The sequence below is a fragment of the Cannabis sativa genome, chromosome 8, assembly GCF_029168945.1.
Source record: "Cannabis sativa cultivar Pink pepper isolate KNU-18-1 chromosome 8, ASM2916894v1, whole genome shotgun sequence".
NCBI lineage: Eukaryota > Viridiplantae > Streptophyta > Magnoliopsida > Rosales > Cannabaceae > Cannabis > Cannabis sativa.
Window position 1 is genome coordinate 43,874,283 of NC_083608.1, and position 15,857 is coordinate 43,890,139.

Genomic DNA, 15,857 nt, shown 5'->3' on the forward strand with positions numbered 1-15,857 from the left:
TACATCAATACATCTATTTTTAAAGAATGTGGGCATTATAGAATCACTCATAATATACATGATAAATTAAAGTTGTTTCTGTGCAATAATATTTTTCATGCGGGCGTACCGTAAGCCCCTTTTCAATTTGTCAATAAATTATATTTATAATAAATTCGAGTTATATAAGAACAATGATATATTGGTATAGTTAGCTATATACGCAGTACTGTCAATATTAATTAATCTTGAATGAAATTATGAATCTATTTAATTTGACATATTTTTCAGTACACAAGTATTACATATCTTTTTATATATTTGTTACAATAAATATATATATGGCCTCTTGGTCTTGGGTAGTATTTGATTTAATAAATTAACGACATATATTTATCGTACGTGATTGGTTTTGTTTTTACACTTAATTTGCACATGAAACTCATAGCAATATATATCGAAGCTTTAATTTTATGACAGCAAATAATTAATGTGATTTCCCGTTGAGTTTAATTTTGATTATATAGAAAAGCTTTAATATTTTAATTATTTGACTCCTATATATACTGCAACATTTATATTGATCAATATATTTTGATTTCTTTTTTATATTAATTATGTGATACAATGTTAAAAAACACTGAAGACATCATCTAAGTTATTATACATAATTAAGGATTCAGCTTCAAATAATTTAATGTAATAATTTTTATAAAATATCACTAATAAAAATAAATAGTATTTTTTAAAAACTATTAAAAAAGTTATATATATATTTTTTAAAATATTTTTTTATTTGAGCCGCTAAAATAAGTATACCCTAAGCGCAAATCTAGCTCATATTAGTCTAGGGTCAACTCTGTGCGTCACTTGATAGTAGTGCTTTAACTATATAAACTTTATGAAAATAAAAACAAGTCAAAATTAAGTATATATGTTAATGATATATCCCTTATATTAATGATATATCCCTTATATTAATCATCATAACTATACGAAAATTAATTAATAATAAGAAGTAATTAGGGATAATTATATATAAAGTATTATTTATTTTTGTAATTTTTTTTTGTATTTTTATGTTAATAGATATATATTTTTTTTTCTATTTTTATAATGTTTTATAAAATAACAAGCAATGGCAGACTAAGATTGAATTTTAAGGTGAGCTTAGTCAGTGACGGACTCAGGATTTTTACTTTGTGGGGGCTTATTTATCATAAAAAAATATTTATAGCTACATTATAATCACTCTTACTAAATTTATCTAATTTAGTAGGGACTTTTCTACTATTTTGACCTATAATTATTAAATTAAAAAATTTACATTTAATTTTTTAAAAGACAATATTTTTGTTCGTGGGGGCTATAGCCCCCACATCATTCTTAATGGGTCCGTCTCTGAGCTTAGTTATACATTTAATATAATCAAAACAATAAATAACTAGCTAAATTTAAGTGGAAGGATGGTTTAGCGGCATCCTCTTATTCTAGTGGTCATAAATAAGGGGTAAGAAAATTCAAAACATGATCTCCCATGTAAATTTATGTAAATTTAAAGTATGTTAACCAATTATTCTATTTAACTATATGAAAATAAGAATTGTATATTAATATATTTTAAAATTTTATGGTGGACTTTAGTCCTCCCTTAACACCCCTAGGTCTCCCTATAAAAACAAGAAAATTATATATATAAAAAAAAAAAATAACATTTAAACAACATAAAAAAATATATCATACAAACAACAAAAAAATCAATAATAAATTAACACGATCACAACATGAAATATTTCTTTTAAATAAAATGGTTTAAAGTTTTGTAACTAATTATGTATTGAAGGATCGATGTGAACACCACATGATTAATGGTTGCGAAAATCATATTTTATTAAAATTGTAGTCAAACAAATATTATAAATCTTACCCATAACTTCAGTTACAACTAATTACAACTTGCATACATACATAAGTGTCACCAATATATAGTTATATACACACACAATATCCGCATTTATTGATTTAAAATCATATAATACATTCCATGTGAATTGTGTATTACTTTAATTATATATATACATATGTCACTTAATTAATTTTACGTCAAAAAACGTGTCAATATCGTTTGATCTCATTATATATTTTCCCCATGATCTCACTACAACTACAAGTCTACAATATGCATATATATATATATATATATACTACTATATATAGACACAAGAATGGTGATTGGTGAAAATGTCAAGATCTAAATGAACAGAGTATAATTATAATAGTGATCGAAGATGATGATGATGAGGATGGTGATTTTGGTGATGGGTTTATTATTATGGGGATCTGCAAGCCAAGGATTAATAGTAATGGCTCATATTCCTCCGGCATTGTATGTGTTTGGAGATTCATTATTGGATAGTGGTAATAACAATTTTTTGCTTACTCTTGCCAAAGCCAATTACCTTCCTTATGGTTTTAATTTCCAAGATGGTCCTACCGGAAGGTACACCAATGGCAGAACAGTCGCCGATTACATAGGTATTTATATATATTAATTTGTAAATAGTAATAAATTTATTTTGTTTTCTGATGATATATATATATATATATATTATTATTATGATTGTAGCTGAAAATCTTAAGTTACCATATGCTCCTCCATATCTAAGTATAAGAGAATCGACCTCCCTTACTGGGTTGAATTATGCATCTGGCTCTTGTGGGATTCTTCCAGAAACTGGCACTCAATTTGTAAGATATATATATATAATATATTATCATAATATATAAATACTTGCTAGCTTCCAGTTAATTCCATATATATTCCATCATACATGCATATTTTTGTGTTCATAATTTAAGTATATATAATGATCATATTGATGCATTTTCATAAAAGTATTGATAAGCATATTACTAATTAAGGATATATATTTATGCCTAGCTGGTGGATATTATATCTGCAAGTAATATTACATCAATATGTATTGACATGAATTAGTAATCAAACAATATGTGCACCTAAAAATATATGCACCAACCATTTTAGTACATTTGATTAATGCACATATTATTATGCATCAATACATATATTTTAGTATGTTAATTAAACATGATTATAAGTCTCACACTCACGTAATATACACAATTTGATATATCAGACTTTAATTGTTCTAAAAGAAAATTTGGAGTTGAATATGAAAGAGTCATTAATAACACTGAAACCTGAAATGATTAATTAATTAATAAATAAGTAATCATGTTTTACATCTAATAATAATTAATCCTATAAATATATATAGGATAATTGTAATTAATGTTATAACTACAAGAATAAGTAGTATTGATGATTTTTGCAGGGGGAATGCTTGAATCTGAACCACCAGATCGATTTGTTTGAAATCACAATCAATACAGAGCTGAAAAAAAAATTCAGTAATAATGAATTTTCCAACTACCTCTCAAAATCTATATTTATATTCTCCATTGGCAACAATGATTACATAAACAATTATCTTACCGATCCCACCAAGCGTATTAAATATTCTCCTCAAACATTTGCACAACTTCTTATCAATTCACTCGCTCAACAACTTGAGGTAATAATAATAACTCTCTCTATATTAATATTAATATATAATATAATTAATTAATTAATTTACAGAGATTATATAAATTGGGAGGTCGAAAGGTAATAGTGTTCGAACTGGGTCCCATTGGTTGCATCCCATCAATAACAAGGAAAAGAAAGATGCAGAGCAACAAATGTGTGGAAGAGATCAATAAAATGGTTCAAATATTCAACCAAAGGCTTGGTGTAATGCTTCAAAATCTAACATCATCTCTCAAAGCCTCACACTTCATTCTTGGTCGTGTTCATGCGTTAGGCTACGATGCAATCAAAAATCCTAAAAATTATGGTAAAAATTATTAATGATATGATGATAATATTTAATTCTATCTATAATTAAGGTGAATTAATTAATTTATTGTTATTATTAGGATTGGTGGATACAAGCAGTGGATGTTGTAAGAGTTTGTTGAATGGGACATCAGGGTGCATTCCTTTACAACAGCCGTGCAAAGAAAGTACAAGTCATTATTTTTGGGATGCTTTTCATCTTACTGAGACTGTTTGTTCACTCATAGCTAATGGTTGTTTTACTCACTCATCTATATGCTCTCCCACTATTAACCAACTTGTACAAATTTAATAATTTGAATATATACAGGGATACGATTTTGTCCTGTAATATACTTTCATGGAATGTATTTTGTCGTACATTAGATGGGTCTCAGGGTACATTAGATGAGTCTCAGGGTACGTTACTATTTTTTAACCCTAATTATCCCTAGATCCCTAGCACTCAGATCAAATAACTCTTCCATCTAACGGTTGCCGTACATCACAAAATACATTCTGTGAAAAATACATTATGGGACAAGGGACAAAATCGTGTCCCTATATATATAATAGCTAGCTAGGTTTAAATTTAATTATTTAAATTCAAAATATGGATGATGTGGCCAATATTATCATTATCATGATTGGTTAAGCAAGATGGTGCTTTACATGGAGAACTTTGTGCAAGTATTTGATCACTGTTATCTGTCTGAATTGCCATTCAAAGGAGATCCATACATGTGTTGGCTAAGTTATTTTACACATATAATATTGAGGTCCAAATCCATTCCGCAACAAAAGTATTTTTATTTTTTAATATTTAAACTTCATTTTTTTTAACTTCTATAAATAAAATTTGTAGTTAGTACCTTAATTATTGAACCTAACTTATTTATCTTATTTTTTTTCACTTTCAACTAAATTTAGATGTCACAAACTTATTATGATAATTAAGCCCAATTTTAAACTATATAAAATGTGTTTAATTAAAAATTTAATACTTAATATAAATAATTATTCATTTATTCAAAAGGGTAATTGTCAGTAATAAAACTACTTGAATTTTATATTGTTTAACATTTAATCATAAAAATTAAAATTTTAGTGACAAAATTACCCAAATTTCCTTTCTGTTAGTTATTTACCTTTTTGTCTAAAAGACATTTCATAGTGTACACATGACAAATTTTTAGTAATCTACGTAATTTTTATTATTGTAATAAGTTAAAGTATGATGTTGCTACTCTTAATACGTTAATGATATGGTGATATTTGTGTGAAACTAAATAATTGTGAATTTAAAACATTTATATATTCACTACTACAATGTTTGCCTTTTGAGGCAGTTTTTTCAACCCCATTTATAAAAAGGGAAGCTAAAGGGTGTGAAAATACCCGCTATGTTCGAAATTGACATTTAGAGGCGGTTTTTTGATAAAAACCGTAGGTATAAAATTGCATTATACCATTTAGAGGCGGTTGGAAATTAATTTTTATTATTTTTTTTCTGAAATACCCTATGCCGTCGGTTCCTTCATAGGAACCGACGGCATAGGGTACACGAGATCATGACACGTGTACCCTATACCGTCGGTTCCTATAAAGGAACCGACGGCATAGGGTCGATCAGAGTATATACTCTTCGATCGACCTTTCTTCTTCCTTCTCACTTCACTCAGCAACCAGCAAAATAACCAGAGAGCTTCATCTAACCCAGAAAAACCCTCGCCGACCCACCTTCTCCCCACCCTATCTCCCCCATTTCTCAACCATTTCAGCCCATTTTTTTTTTAAAATCCTCCATTTTCGATACTTAATAACATACACCTAAAAAGTTTTGATTTTTTACCCTCTTTGAGTGTCATCCGAACCCAAATAGTAAAGTTTGGGTGTGAAATCCGGCCACCCATTTTTCTTGAGAAATCTTTGAATCTCAAGCTCGTTTAAGGTATAAATATTGCTTCTATTCTTATTGTATTATGTATATTGTTTTATTTTTTGTTTTTGTAAATTATTATTTGAGTTTTTTTATTTTATTAGTAATATTTTTGTGTTTTATGTGTATAGTGCCGGGATTTTTTACGGTGGTCGTCGGATTGCGGTTATTAGGTAATAATTTATATATAGTATATATATGTATTTGTATATTTTATTGAATATTTGTATATAATGTGTGTATATATTGTGTGTGTATATAGTGTGTGTATATTTTTTATGGAAATAAATTTTGTAATTGTATTTTATTTATTTTTTGCAATATATATTTATTGTGAATAAAATGACATTGGAGGGATTTCATTAGTTTAGAAATAAAAATTTTAAAATTGAATTAGTGTGTGATATAATTTTATTTTTTTGAGATAATAGTGTGAGATATAATTGATTATATATATATGTATGTATAATTTAGTAACTAAGTAACTTGTTACAATTTTTTATAACTAGTTATAAGTTATGAAATAATTAATTTTGTAATTTCGTTGTATTTCTTTATATTATAGGGGTTCGGCCTAATTTTGTGTGTAGCGTATTTGGGCTTGCAATTATAGGTATATACTTTAACTAACTTTTTCTTAATATATAATTAATTATCAATGCATGTTAGTTGAGTTTGAATATCTTAAATATTCATCCGTAGTGAAGTAGGTTCTGCGAATACATGTACTGCGGTCGGATGGGTGGATTAATTTTGTATTGTTTATCTGTTTTGTTTGTTATTTTAGGCACTTGTAAAAATTTTGGGAACGTCCAATTACAGCCGTTATGCTGCCGAAATTTCGGTAGAATTATGATAAATCTTACTAAAACCATTCATAATATAGTTAATTATAACATAGTAATAAGAAGTTAGGTCACATAAAAAATAATAATATTCACATTTATGTAAACTTTTTAATTTTACCAACATTCTAATCAACTAAACAACCTAATAACATGAACTAATCTAAAACGAAAATTTGAGTAATTTAAAAATTAATATGAATAAATTGTGTGAGAAACTTAGTTAGTTACATTGTGTAATTAGTAACTAGATATAATTAGTTACTAAATAAATTAACAAAATAAACATATAAAATCCTTCTTTTTTTATTTTTTTTTTCTTTCATTTGAGAGGTTCAATGTGGATTTTTATTTTTCAAAGAAAATAAAGAGCAAAAGTTAATTAAAAGGGGAAAATATTAGTTAATACCTTTATTGCTTTACCAAAAATTTTTCCCCTCAATTTTATTTAATAAAAATATTTAACATTTTAATAACATTCTAAATAACAAAACAACCTAATAATATGAACTAATCTAAAACGAGAATTTGAGTAATTTATAAATTAATATGAATAAATTGTGAGAAACTTAGTTAGTTACATTGTGTAATTAGTAACTAGCTATAAGTAGTTACTAAATACTGAATTTTTTTGGATAGGATTTTTGTTATGGATAAATCATGGATGTGTGAGGAGAGAGACACACTGCGATTTCAAGTAGGGTTCGATGCATTTTTAGAGTTTGCCTTAAAGAATTCTACAAATCACGATCGTATTCATTGTCCGTGTGTAGATTGTTGTAATGTATCTAAAGGGAATATTACAATGATTAAGGACCATGTGTATTTACGAGGTTTCAATAGAAGTTATACTAATTGGTATTACCATGGCGAACATTTACCTAATGATCCATATCCATTAGGAAAGCGGGGGGTAGATGATATCGAGGGTAACGATTTCGATGATTATCCATTGGACTTGCTTAACGAAGCACAGGAGGAATTTCTTAATGATCCTGAGAAATTCGATAATTTTCTTAGTGATGCTGATAAACCTCTGTTCGATGGTTGTAAAAAACTAAGATTACCAACAATGGTAAAGTTTTACAACATAAAAGCAGAAAATGGAGTGAGCGATAAATGTTTTACTCAATTTTTAGCTGCTTTTAAAGATATCTTACCATTTGCCAACTGCTTTCCGGAATCTACTTATGAAGTGAAAAAAACGTTAAATTCTATAGGATTGAAGTATGAAAAAATTCATGCATGTCCGAATGATTGCATTTTATATCGTAAGGAATATGCAGACATGAATTATTGCCCGACTTGCGGTTTATCCCGCCATTGCATTTCTGATCCGGCTAATGATAAATGGTCTATTGTTTTATCGACACCAGAGAGGAGGTTCTTAGAGACTGAAGAGGATGAGGAGAATGCTGACTTATGTTACGATGACTTCATTGTTGGACAACCAATTCATGAGCAACTCATGGGAATTGATCGTAACATTGAGGAAGACGACGCTGAATACATTAGAAACGATATCAATGAGGGAATATGGGTCAATTGTGATTCAGGCAAACATAAACAAAAAAAGAAAAGAAAACGTGTCTAATTGGTAACTAGATATATAGCTTACTTTATATTGTGGTTGTGAATGGTCCTGAATACTTAACAATTTGTTTATGCTTTTAATATTTCATATACACTACTTGTTATATATATAGCTAACTTTGAAGTTTGTTTGTTAATGGTGTAGACATGGCGAACTCAGAATCAGGATCTGATTCGGGAGCAGAAAATGAGTGTCCAACCACAATACCTACACGAGGGCCGACGCAAATGAATGAAATATCCAAACTAATGGATCAGGGCAAAAGAGTGGCCCTCGAAGTTAATGATAAAGGTCAATACTGTGGAAAAAGCTACGCGAAGCTCGTATCCACTCTAGGAGTCAGATGTCGGCAGACAATAGGGTTGGCTTATAAAAACTGGAAAGAAGTCAACCAGACTCTGAAAAATAAAGTTTGGAAAGACATTCAGGTAAGCTATTATTTGTTAGAATTTTGATTTGTTTTTCTATTACTCCAAATGTTGACTCTAACCGTGTTTGTTTTCCTTCAAAATAGACGGGGTTCATTGTGCCGGACACCTTCAAACATGATTGTCTAATCCTATAGCTGGGAAGTTAATGAAAGACTTCAAGAATAGGATGACAAAAGACATCATAATGCCCGCGTTGAAAGAGAATGATCTGGGACGACTGGCACAAGTCCCTGAAAAGCACCCGGAGATCGACGCTGCTGATTGGTGCAAATTTGTTGAAAGTCGCCTAACTCCTGAATTTCTGGTACGCTAATTATATTAACACTAAGATAAACTCTTAAATACAAGTACATGTATCTAATGTATTTTTTTGGCATTGTAGGAATTGAGTAAGGTGCAACATGAACGTTCCTCAAAAATTCAATCCAGACATCGAAGTGGTCGGAGTGGAATGGTGAACGTACGGGAAGCTGTGGTAAGTAATACTTAAAATTTAATGTGCTATAATGTGCTATACAATTTAATTGGTACTCATTTCATTGTTATAACGTTATGTAGAAAAAGGACCTCGAAGTTGCAGATCCTCCCCGCCACCGTGTTTGGATTAAATCTCGCACCAAGAGTAGAAAACTTGTCACTGATTACGACAAGGAAATTGCCGAGAAGATAGTAAGTATATATTAATCCTTAATTGAGTTCTACTCATGAGTTAGTGTATATAATTCATATACTAATTGCTTGAATATATGCGTGCATTAGGCTCAATTAGAGGAGAAGCTTAGTCAGGGACAAATTCAGGTCCAGGGCCAAAACGATATCCTCACGCAGGCGCTCGGGACACCAGAGCATCCTGGACGTGTCAAGGCTGCTGGGTATGCTATTACTTCAAATGTTATTTATTTAGTTACACAAATGAAATCGTTGCTAATTTGCATTTTATGATTTGTAGGTTCCTGACCAGGGCATCTCAACTGTTCGGCAGGAAGAAAAGGGAAGTGTCTGATGTTGTGGCTCGGCAAGCGAAGGAGATTGAAAAATTAAAAGCCGAAGTCCAATCCCTTAAGCAGCAGAGGAACGCTGCCGAACAAGAGGAAGAAGGAGAGGTGGCTGGTGAGGCGTATGTTCCACAACCATACGCTCCTCAGGATGAGGTACAACCACAAATTTATGCTGAGGAGTTCATTTCCCTCAACGACCAAGGTATCCTATACAATTTTGATGACCATGCGGCCCTTAATCAGCAAGTACATCTCTGCTCTGACAACATCGACAATATTGTGGCCCGAGGGTATTTGTACGAGCATGTGGGTACGATCAAAGTTCACTGCCAGGATTACGATGATTCACATGCTCGGATCATGGTTTCGGAAATCCTGCAAGAGGACGCTGAAATCCCAGTCCCAATTGAAGAGTGCAGATATGTTAGGGACGTGAACCAGATGTTCCTTCCTTGGCCTAAACACTTAATTTTAACAACCGAGGTAACTTCTCAACTAAAATTAATTATTAATGATTAGTGGAGTTTGAATATCTTCAATATTCATTCGTAGTGAAGTAGGTTCTGCGAATATATGTGTTGCGGTGGGATGGATGAACAAACTACTGTTATATATGTGTTATTTGTCGTTATACAGCCATGTTCAAAATTTTTGGGGTCATTCAATTACAACCGTTATGCTGCCGAAATTTCGGTAGAATTTAGATAAAATTTGATATATATATATTATGTTCTGTTTTGTTTAGGGTCCACTCGCTCAACCGCCCTCAAGACGTGATGCGTCAAAGGGGAAAGCTCCGATGCTTTCTCCACAAGGCCGTGGTGCACGTGAAGATGACTTGTTCACGGAAGAGAAGATGGCGTTGATCCCTAATTCGCTAAAATGGATGATTCATGAATTCCTAAGGCTCAAAGATAAACGTGATATAATCACAATTTCTGTCCCACGAGGATTCATTGCACCGCGTACCCAGATCACGTTATCTGGAGAGGATTTGCAGCAGGTTGCTACGTGTGACTACATCGGCAACCAGGGAATGCTGTTTGGAATGATGTATACTCTTCTTTAATCTAATTAACCTTATATCAAATTATAGTTAAATTATTATAAGGCACTAACACTTTTTTTGGCAGGCACATATGGGAGAGCATCAACGGTCTGAGAAAAATTTTCAAGTTTTACGACCCAGAGCTTCTCACAGTGCATGGGATCAACGATGAAGAACAGAGTCAGTCTTTTGACGATGCGGCAAGACGATTGGCTAATTGGTTATCATTAATGAACAACAACCACCAAATGTTCTTTATTCCTTGGAATATCGGGTAAACTTTATTAAATTCTTTAGTGCTAATTGTTCATTTCTATATTATGTCTTCAAATTATTTTTATACTATCTTACTTATATTCCAATATAATTTTTTAGGATGCATTGGACGCTAGTGGTGGTTGCGCCAAGGAAAATTATCCATTTAAACCCTGTAAAAGGCCGCCCAATTCCCGAAGAAATAGAACAAATGATCGGAAGGTAATAATTTAATGACTTCTTATGTAACGAATTTAAATTAACTAACGAATTGAAATGCTAATATAATTTTCCCAAACAGGGCATTCATGTATATAGGGGACGCACATGAGTATCTTGGCCCGTGGCAAGGAATTTCACAAGCAAACTGTCCAAGACAACCTAAAAGCCAAGAATGCGGTTTTTATGTTTTGAAATATATCACTGACATCGTCGCACGTGCCAACCCCAACCGTTACATACAAGATCAAAAAGCTGTAATAGTTTTAATTATTGATTATAGTATATAAATTTTATAATAACAAATATATAATATACATATACATAAACTAATATAAATTTTTAATTTTTTTAACAGTTTGGGGGTAAGAAGCAATACGATCCAAAAACAGAATTGTTACCACTACAGCGAAAGTGGATCGAACAATTGATGGCGGTGATTCACGGTGACGATTGAGGTTCAAAGGTCGAAGAATTTTTCTTCATTATGTAATTTTTATAGATTAACTTGTAGTTAGATTTATTAATTTATTAATATTTTTAACTAATTTTACATGTTTGTGTAATATTTAATTACTTTTATGAAATCAAATTATGTTTTTACCCAAATTTAATTACTATTTAATTTAAAATGTAATTAATATATAATTAAATTAAATAAATATGTAATTTAAAATTTAAATAAATATGTAATTTAAATTAAATAAAATAATATATAAATTAATAAATATAAAATTAAAATTATATAATTAAATTAAAAAAAATGAAAAAAACTGAAATCTGCTCACTTTTGGCGTCGGTTGCTACGCCACATATGGCGTCGGTTATTAGCTAGGAACCGACGCCATAGGGGTATATATGGCGTCGGTTCCTAGCCAATAACCGACGCCATAGGGGTATATATGGCGTCGGTTCATATAAACCCTTTAGCGTCGCCCTGATCAGCGTCGGTAGCGAATTTCGCGAAAACCGACGCTGAAAGGGCTTAAAAACCGCCTCTAAAGGGTGTTTTTGTAGTAGTGATTTATGATGCATTGAATGCTAATATGTGTTAAGTATTTTTTTATTGGCATTTTAGCTAACCCCTTACTTCCCCTACATGTATTAGATAGGAAAGTGCTAGTATGTAAGCAAAGTTAATTTTGATATGTACACTGTGAAAGGTTATGAATAGACAAACGATCTAAAACATCCGTAGTGCCTTAATTTTATTTTAGCAGTTAATAATTCTACACATAATATTTAAAATCACACACTTACTATATATACATATATTTTTAAAAATAAAGAATCATTCCATGTCTTATTTAGATTTCTAGTTAAAATTTACTGTTGTATTTCAAATAGTTTTGAATCGTTTAAAGTTATGTATTAAAAGAGTATTTTTGTAATAAAGCGATTCATATTAATGCAACACCTGGGTGCATTATTCCTTTCAAAAAAAGTGAAAAAGACAGAAGTATTCACTATTTTTGGGATGTTTTTAATTAATCTCACTGAGACTACTGTTTGTACTTCAACCGTATCAACTCTATGTTTTCATAACTCATCCATTCATATTAAACACCTTTTACGATTATAACTAATAATATATAATATGGGATATGATTTTGTCCTGTACTTTCACGGAATGTATTCCGTGGTACATTAGATGGGTCTCATGGTACATTAAATGAGTGTTAAGGTACGTTTTTATTTTTTAACCCTAACTATCCCTAGATCAATCTCAGCCGTCAAATCAAATAACTTTCTCATCTGATGGCTGCCGTACATCACAGATTACAATCCGTGAAAGTACAATAACGGGACAAAATCATATCCCTATATAATATAATGAATTTATCTTTATTATTATTATCATATTTATAATATATATATAGTACATGATTGAAATTTGAAATGTTGAATAATGATTATTTTTTTTTATTGAGCTCTTTCAAAGAGGTAAAAGGTCAATAAATTTATTAGTGGTTTTAATTACCTTCTAAAAGAAAGGTGAAAGGTTATTAGAGCTAATAGTAGTATATATATATGCCAATATGAGAGATAATAATATTACAGAAAAGCATCATATATATTATTCTAGCAAAAAAAAAAAGGAAAAGGTTAAAGATTATTAGAACAACTAATAGATATATAGTATATATGCCAATATATGAGAGAGAGATAGCAATATAAAAGAAAAACATCATATTAATTATTATAGCGAAAAAAAGAAAGAAAAAAAAACAACAAAAAAGCTTATGAAGTAGAGACTTAATGTATACATGTGTTTAAATTATACTACTTTTTATCTAACCTATGTCATTGAGAATATATAAGAAACATTAAGAACAAAAACAGTGCTTGCTAGCACCTCTAAGCTAATTAATAATTTATAAGTTCACAAAAAAGAAAAAAAAAATAAAGGAAAAGAAACAAAACCCATTATTATACATATCCTATATATGGTGATATAAATATATATATATAGGTTACTTAAGGGGGAGACTATACTTGACATTTATTAATTATGATTCCCTTGTATATTCACCTATATATATATATATTTGGTTTGGCAAAATTGTGAGTCTACCTAATATAATCAATGAAAATGTGAGTCAATGGGATGGCTCATGATTGTTAATGGGTGGCTTGCGACGACCCATTCCCTTGTAATCTTTATGCATTAGACTCACTATCTCTTTGGCTGCCTCAATAAGCCTTCTTGTTTCATCTGTTGCTTCCTGTGATGAGTTATAAGTAGTTATTATATATTTATACATTAAAAAACAATGTTTAACATGTCTTTGAAATCATTTCCAATTATACATACCTGAGAGTTCAAAGTTTGTTGAGACATTCCTAAAAGAGAATATTGATGATCATTTGAAGCTTTTATATGATCCTTTCCTGCAATAAAATGAGCAAAAATATATCTGAAAACTAAACCATATTTTGTTGTGGACATACAAGAGCAACATGTAACTAATTTTTTTTTATTTTTTTTTGGCTTCAAATAATTTATATAATGAATAATAATTGTAAGAATACAACTAATTAAAATGAAAGAACAATCTGATGATTCCAACATCTAAAACTTTGCATACATACAACTACATATTTATATATATATGTGTGTGTTTAAGGTTTGTACACATGTAACTACTAAAGCTCCTACAATTAGAAAAAAAGCACAAAAATAATTAATATAATTAAGCAAAAAAGATCGATCTATCCCATCTTTGATCTCTAGTTTTTTTTCTTTTTTTTTGACTCAATTATGTTTAGGAGGGTGACGTTTAGGCCCATGATAATCAGCATTGAAAGCCACAAAACCAGCTACTACTACTACTTTCTTATTAGTATAGGCCATATCTCTAGTACTTGTAATATTTTTTTGATCATCATCATCATGATCTTCTTCAAGCACTTTATTACATTTTACATGACTAAAACCCCTCTTTATTCCTTGCCCACCACAATTTGATCCATCAATATCATCATGACTTGCACCTGAAATCTTTGGGATCCCAGCAACAGCAACAGCAACAGCTCCTCCAGCAATATTATTGTTCTCTTCTCTCATCATCATCATCATTTTCCTTCCTCCACTCAATAATGATGAATTATCTGAATGAATATTAATTAATATTATGAACAGATCATATATAAATCATTAATTGTTGATCTTAAATGAATAAAGTAAAGAAATATATGTATTTATTATATTAATTAATTACCTTGATCATATTGATGAGCATATGCAGAGGATGAGTCCATAAGGGCAATATGTATCATGATGAGAAAAAGAAGGCCTAAATAGAATAAGCTGACCATTCTGTAAAGATCTCTAATTTCTCTCTAACTATTTGCTTAATTTTATTTATCTTAATAGAAAGTAGGGCTATAATTCTTGTTGTTGAACAACAAAAAGATCAGGGGAAATATGAGATAGAGCATAAGAGGGGTTTTATATAGGAGGAAGAGAACTCTGCTCTTTTCAAACCCAAGTCAAACTTCCTAGGGTTCAGATATTATAAATATAATTTATATATTATTACTTTTATTTCTGGCATTAGACAGGAACTTAGGAGTGCACAAAGTTTAAATTAGTAAATTATTAATTATGTATACAGAGAAAGAGAAAAACAAAAATAAATAAATAAACAACCAGTGTGTACAGTAGAGTACTGCATTTTCAAAAAGTTTATTAAAATGTGAAAGGATTTTTATTTTATTTTTTTCATTAGTGTTGAACTCATGAATATATATATAATTAGAGTAATTAAGCAAACAAGGGGAGACTAGCTAATTGTGTGTACATTACTTTTGTAATTGTATTATTATACTTTATAGAAAACAAAGGTGTTCTGCTATTGCTAATGACTGCTGCCATGCATGCAAATAAAAAAATAGTTTTTACTTATTAAAAACTTTTTATTTGAGATCATGACTACAATTAAGTGAACTGTATGTTCAGTCTTTCTTCACTGATCATATTTTATATAATTAGTTAGGACCACAAAAAGTCTTCTCTGCTATAGCTCAAGTGTAAGGCTCATGGTTTTTTTTTCCTTTTTCTTTTTTCTTTTAAATTATGATTATTTATGATCAGTCTATGCTAGATCTTAGCTAGCTAGCTAGGCGTGCCATTTTTGGAGAAAATAAA

General features: G+C 30.1%; 3 protein-coding genes across 4 annotated transcripts; 2 read left to right on the top strand and 1 right to left on the bottom strand.

The window, feature by feature from the left end:
- Nucleotides 1-2,156: 2,156 nt before the first annotated feature.
- On the top strand, nt 2,157-4,754 carry LOC115700989 (GDSL esterase/lipase 7). Its single transcript, XM_030628669.2, has 5 exons — nt 2,157-2,514; nt 2,606-2,727; nt 3,336-3,575; nt 3,641-3,896; nt 3,979-4,754. The coding sequence occupies exons 1-5, from the start codon at nt 2,268-2,270 to the stop codon at nt 4,188-4,190; spliced, it is 1,077 nt and encodes a 358-aa protein (XP_030484529.2). The 5' UTR covers nt 2,157-2,267; the 3' UTR covers nt 4,191-4,754.
- Nucleotides 4,755-8,823: 4,069 nt separating this feature from the next.
- Nucleotides 8,824-12,035, top strand: LOC133030335 (uncharacterized). The gene is made up of 7 exons (XM_061102998.1): nt 8,824-9,355; nt 9,446-10,167; nt 10,430-10,737; nt 10,818-11,006; nt 11,108-11,209; nt 11,289-11,463; nt 11,565-12,035. The coding sequence occupies exons 2-7, from the start codon at nt 9,625-9,627 to the stop codon at nt 11,661-11,663; spliced, it is 1,416 nt and encodes a 471-aa protein (XP_060958981.1). The 5' UTR covers nt 8,824-9,355; nt 9,446-9,624; the 3' UTR covers nt 11,664-12,035.
- A 1,423-nt stretch (nt 12,036-13,458) lies between these two features.
- Nucleotides 13,459-15,492, bottom strand: LOC115700292 (uncharacterized). Of its 2 annotated transcripts, XM_030627860.2 has the most exons (4): nt 14,929-15,488; nt 14,702-14,818; nt 14,022-14,098; nt 13,459-13,932 (listed from the first exon to the last, which is right to left on the bottom strand). In XM_030627860.2, the coding sequence occupies exons 1-4, from the start codon at nt 15,023-15,025 to the stop codon at nt 13,807-13,809; spliced, it is 417 nt and encodes a 138-aa protein (XP_030483720.2). In that variant the 5' UTR covers nt 15,026-15,488; the 3' UTR covers nt 13,459-13,806. The 2 variants fall into 2 exon arrangements, with proteins under 2 accessions (XP_030483720.2, XP_060958270.1); XM_061102287.1 differs by lacking the exons at nt 13,459-13,932; nt 14,022-14,098 and having other exon boundaries at nt 14,114-14,818; nt 14,929-15,492.
- Nucleotides 15,493-15,857: the final 365 nt, after the last annotated feature.

What these genes read in the sequence shown, in the direction of transcription:
- LOC115700292 (XM_061102287.1), bottom strand. Translation starts at nt 15,025, where the DNA reads ATGGTCAGCTTATTCTATTTAGGCCTTCTTTTTCTCATCATGATACAT. An exon ending in TGCTCATCAATATGATCAAG is followed by an intron (nt 14,819 to 14,928) that starts GTAATTAATTAA and finishes ATATTCATTCAG; the next exon opens with ATAATTCATCATTATTGAGT.
- LOC133030335 (XM_061102998.1), top strand. Translation starts at nt 9,625, where the DNA reads ATGATTTGTAGGTTCCTGACCAGGGCATCTCAACTGTTCGGCAGGAAG. An exon ending in ACTTAATTTTAACAACCGAG is followed by an intron (nt 10,168 to 10,429) that starts GTAACTTCTCAA and finishes TGTTTTGTTTAG; the next exon opens with GGTCCACTCGCTCAACCGCC. An exon ending in ATAGAACAAATGATCGGAAG is followed by an intron (nt 11,210 to 11,288) that starts GTAATAATTTAA and finishes TTTCCCAAACAG; the next exon opens with GGCATTCATGTATATAGGGG.
- LOC115700989 (XM_030628669.2), top strand. Translation starts at nt 2,268, where the DNA reads ATGATGATGATGAGGATGGTGATTTTGGTGATGGGTTTATTATTATGG. An exon ending in CAGAAACTGGCACTCAATTT is followed by an intron (nt 2,728 to 3,335) that starts GTAAGATATATA and finishes TGATTTTTGCAG; the next exon opens with GGGGAATGCTTGAATCTGAA. An exon ending in CAAAAATCCTAAAAATTATG is followed by an intron (nt 3,897 to 3,978) that starts GTAAAAATTATT and finishes TGTTATTATTAG; the next exon opens with GATTGGTGGATACAAGCAGT.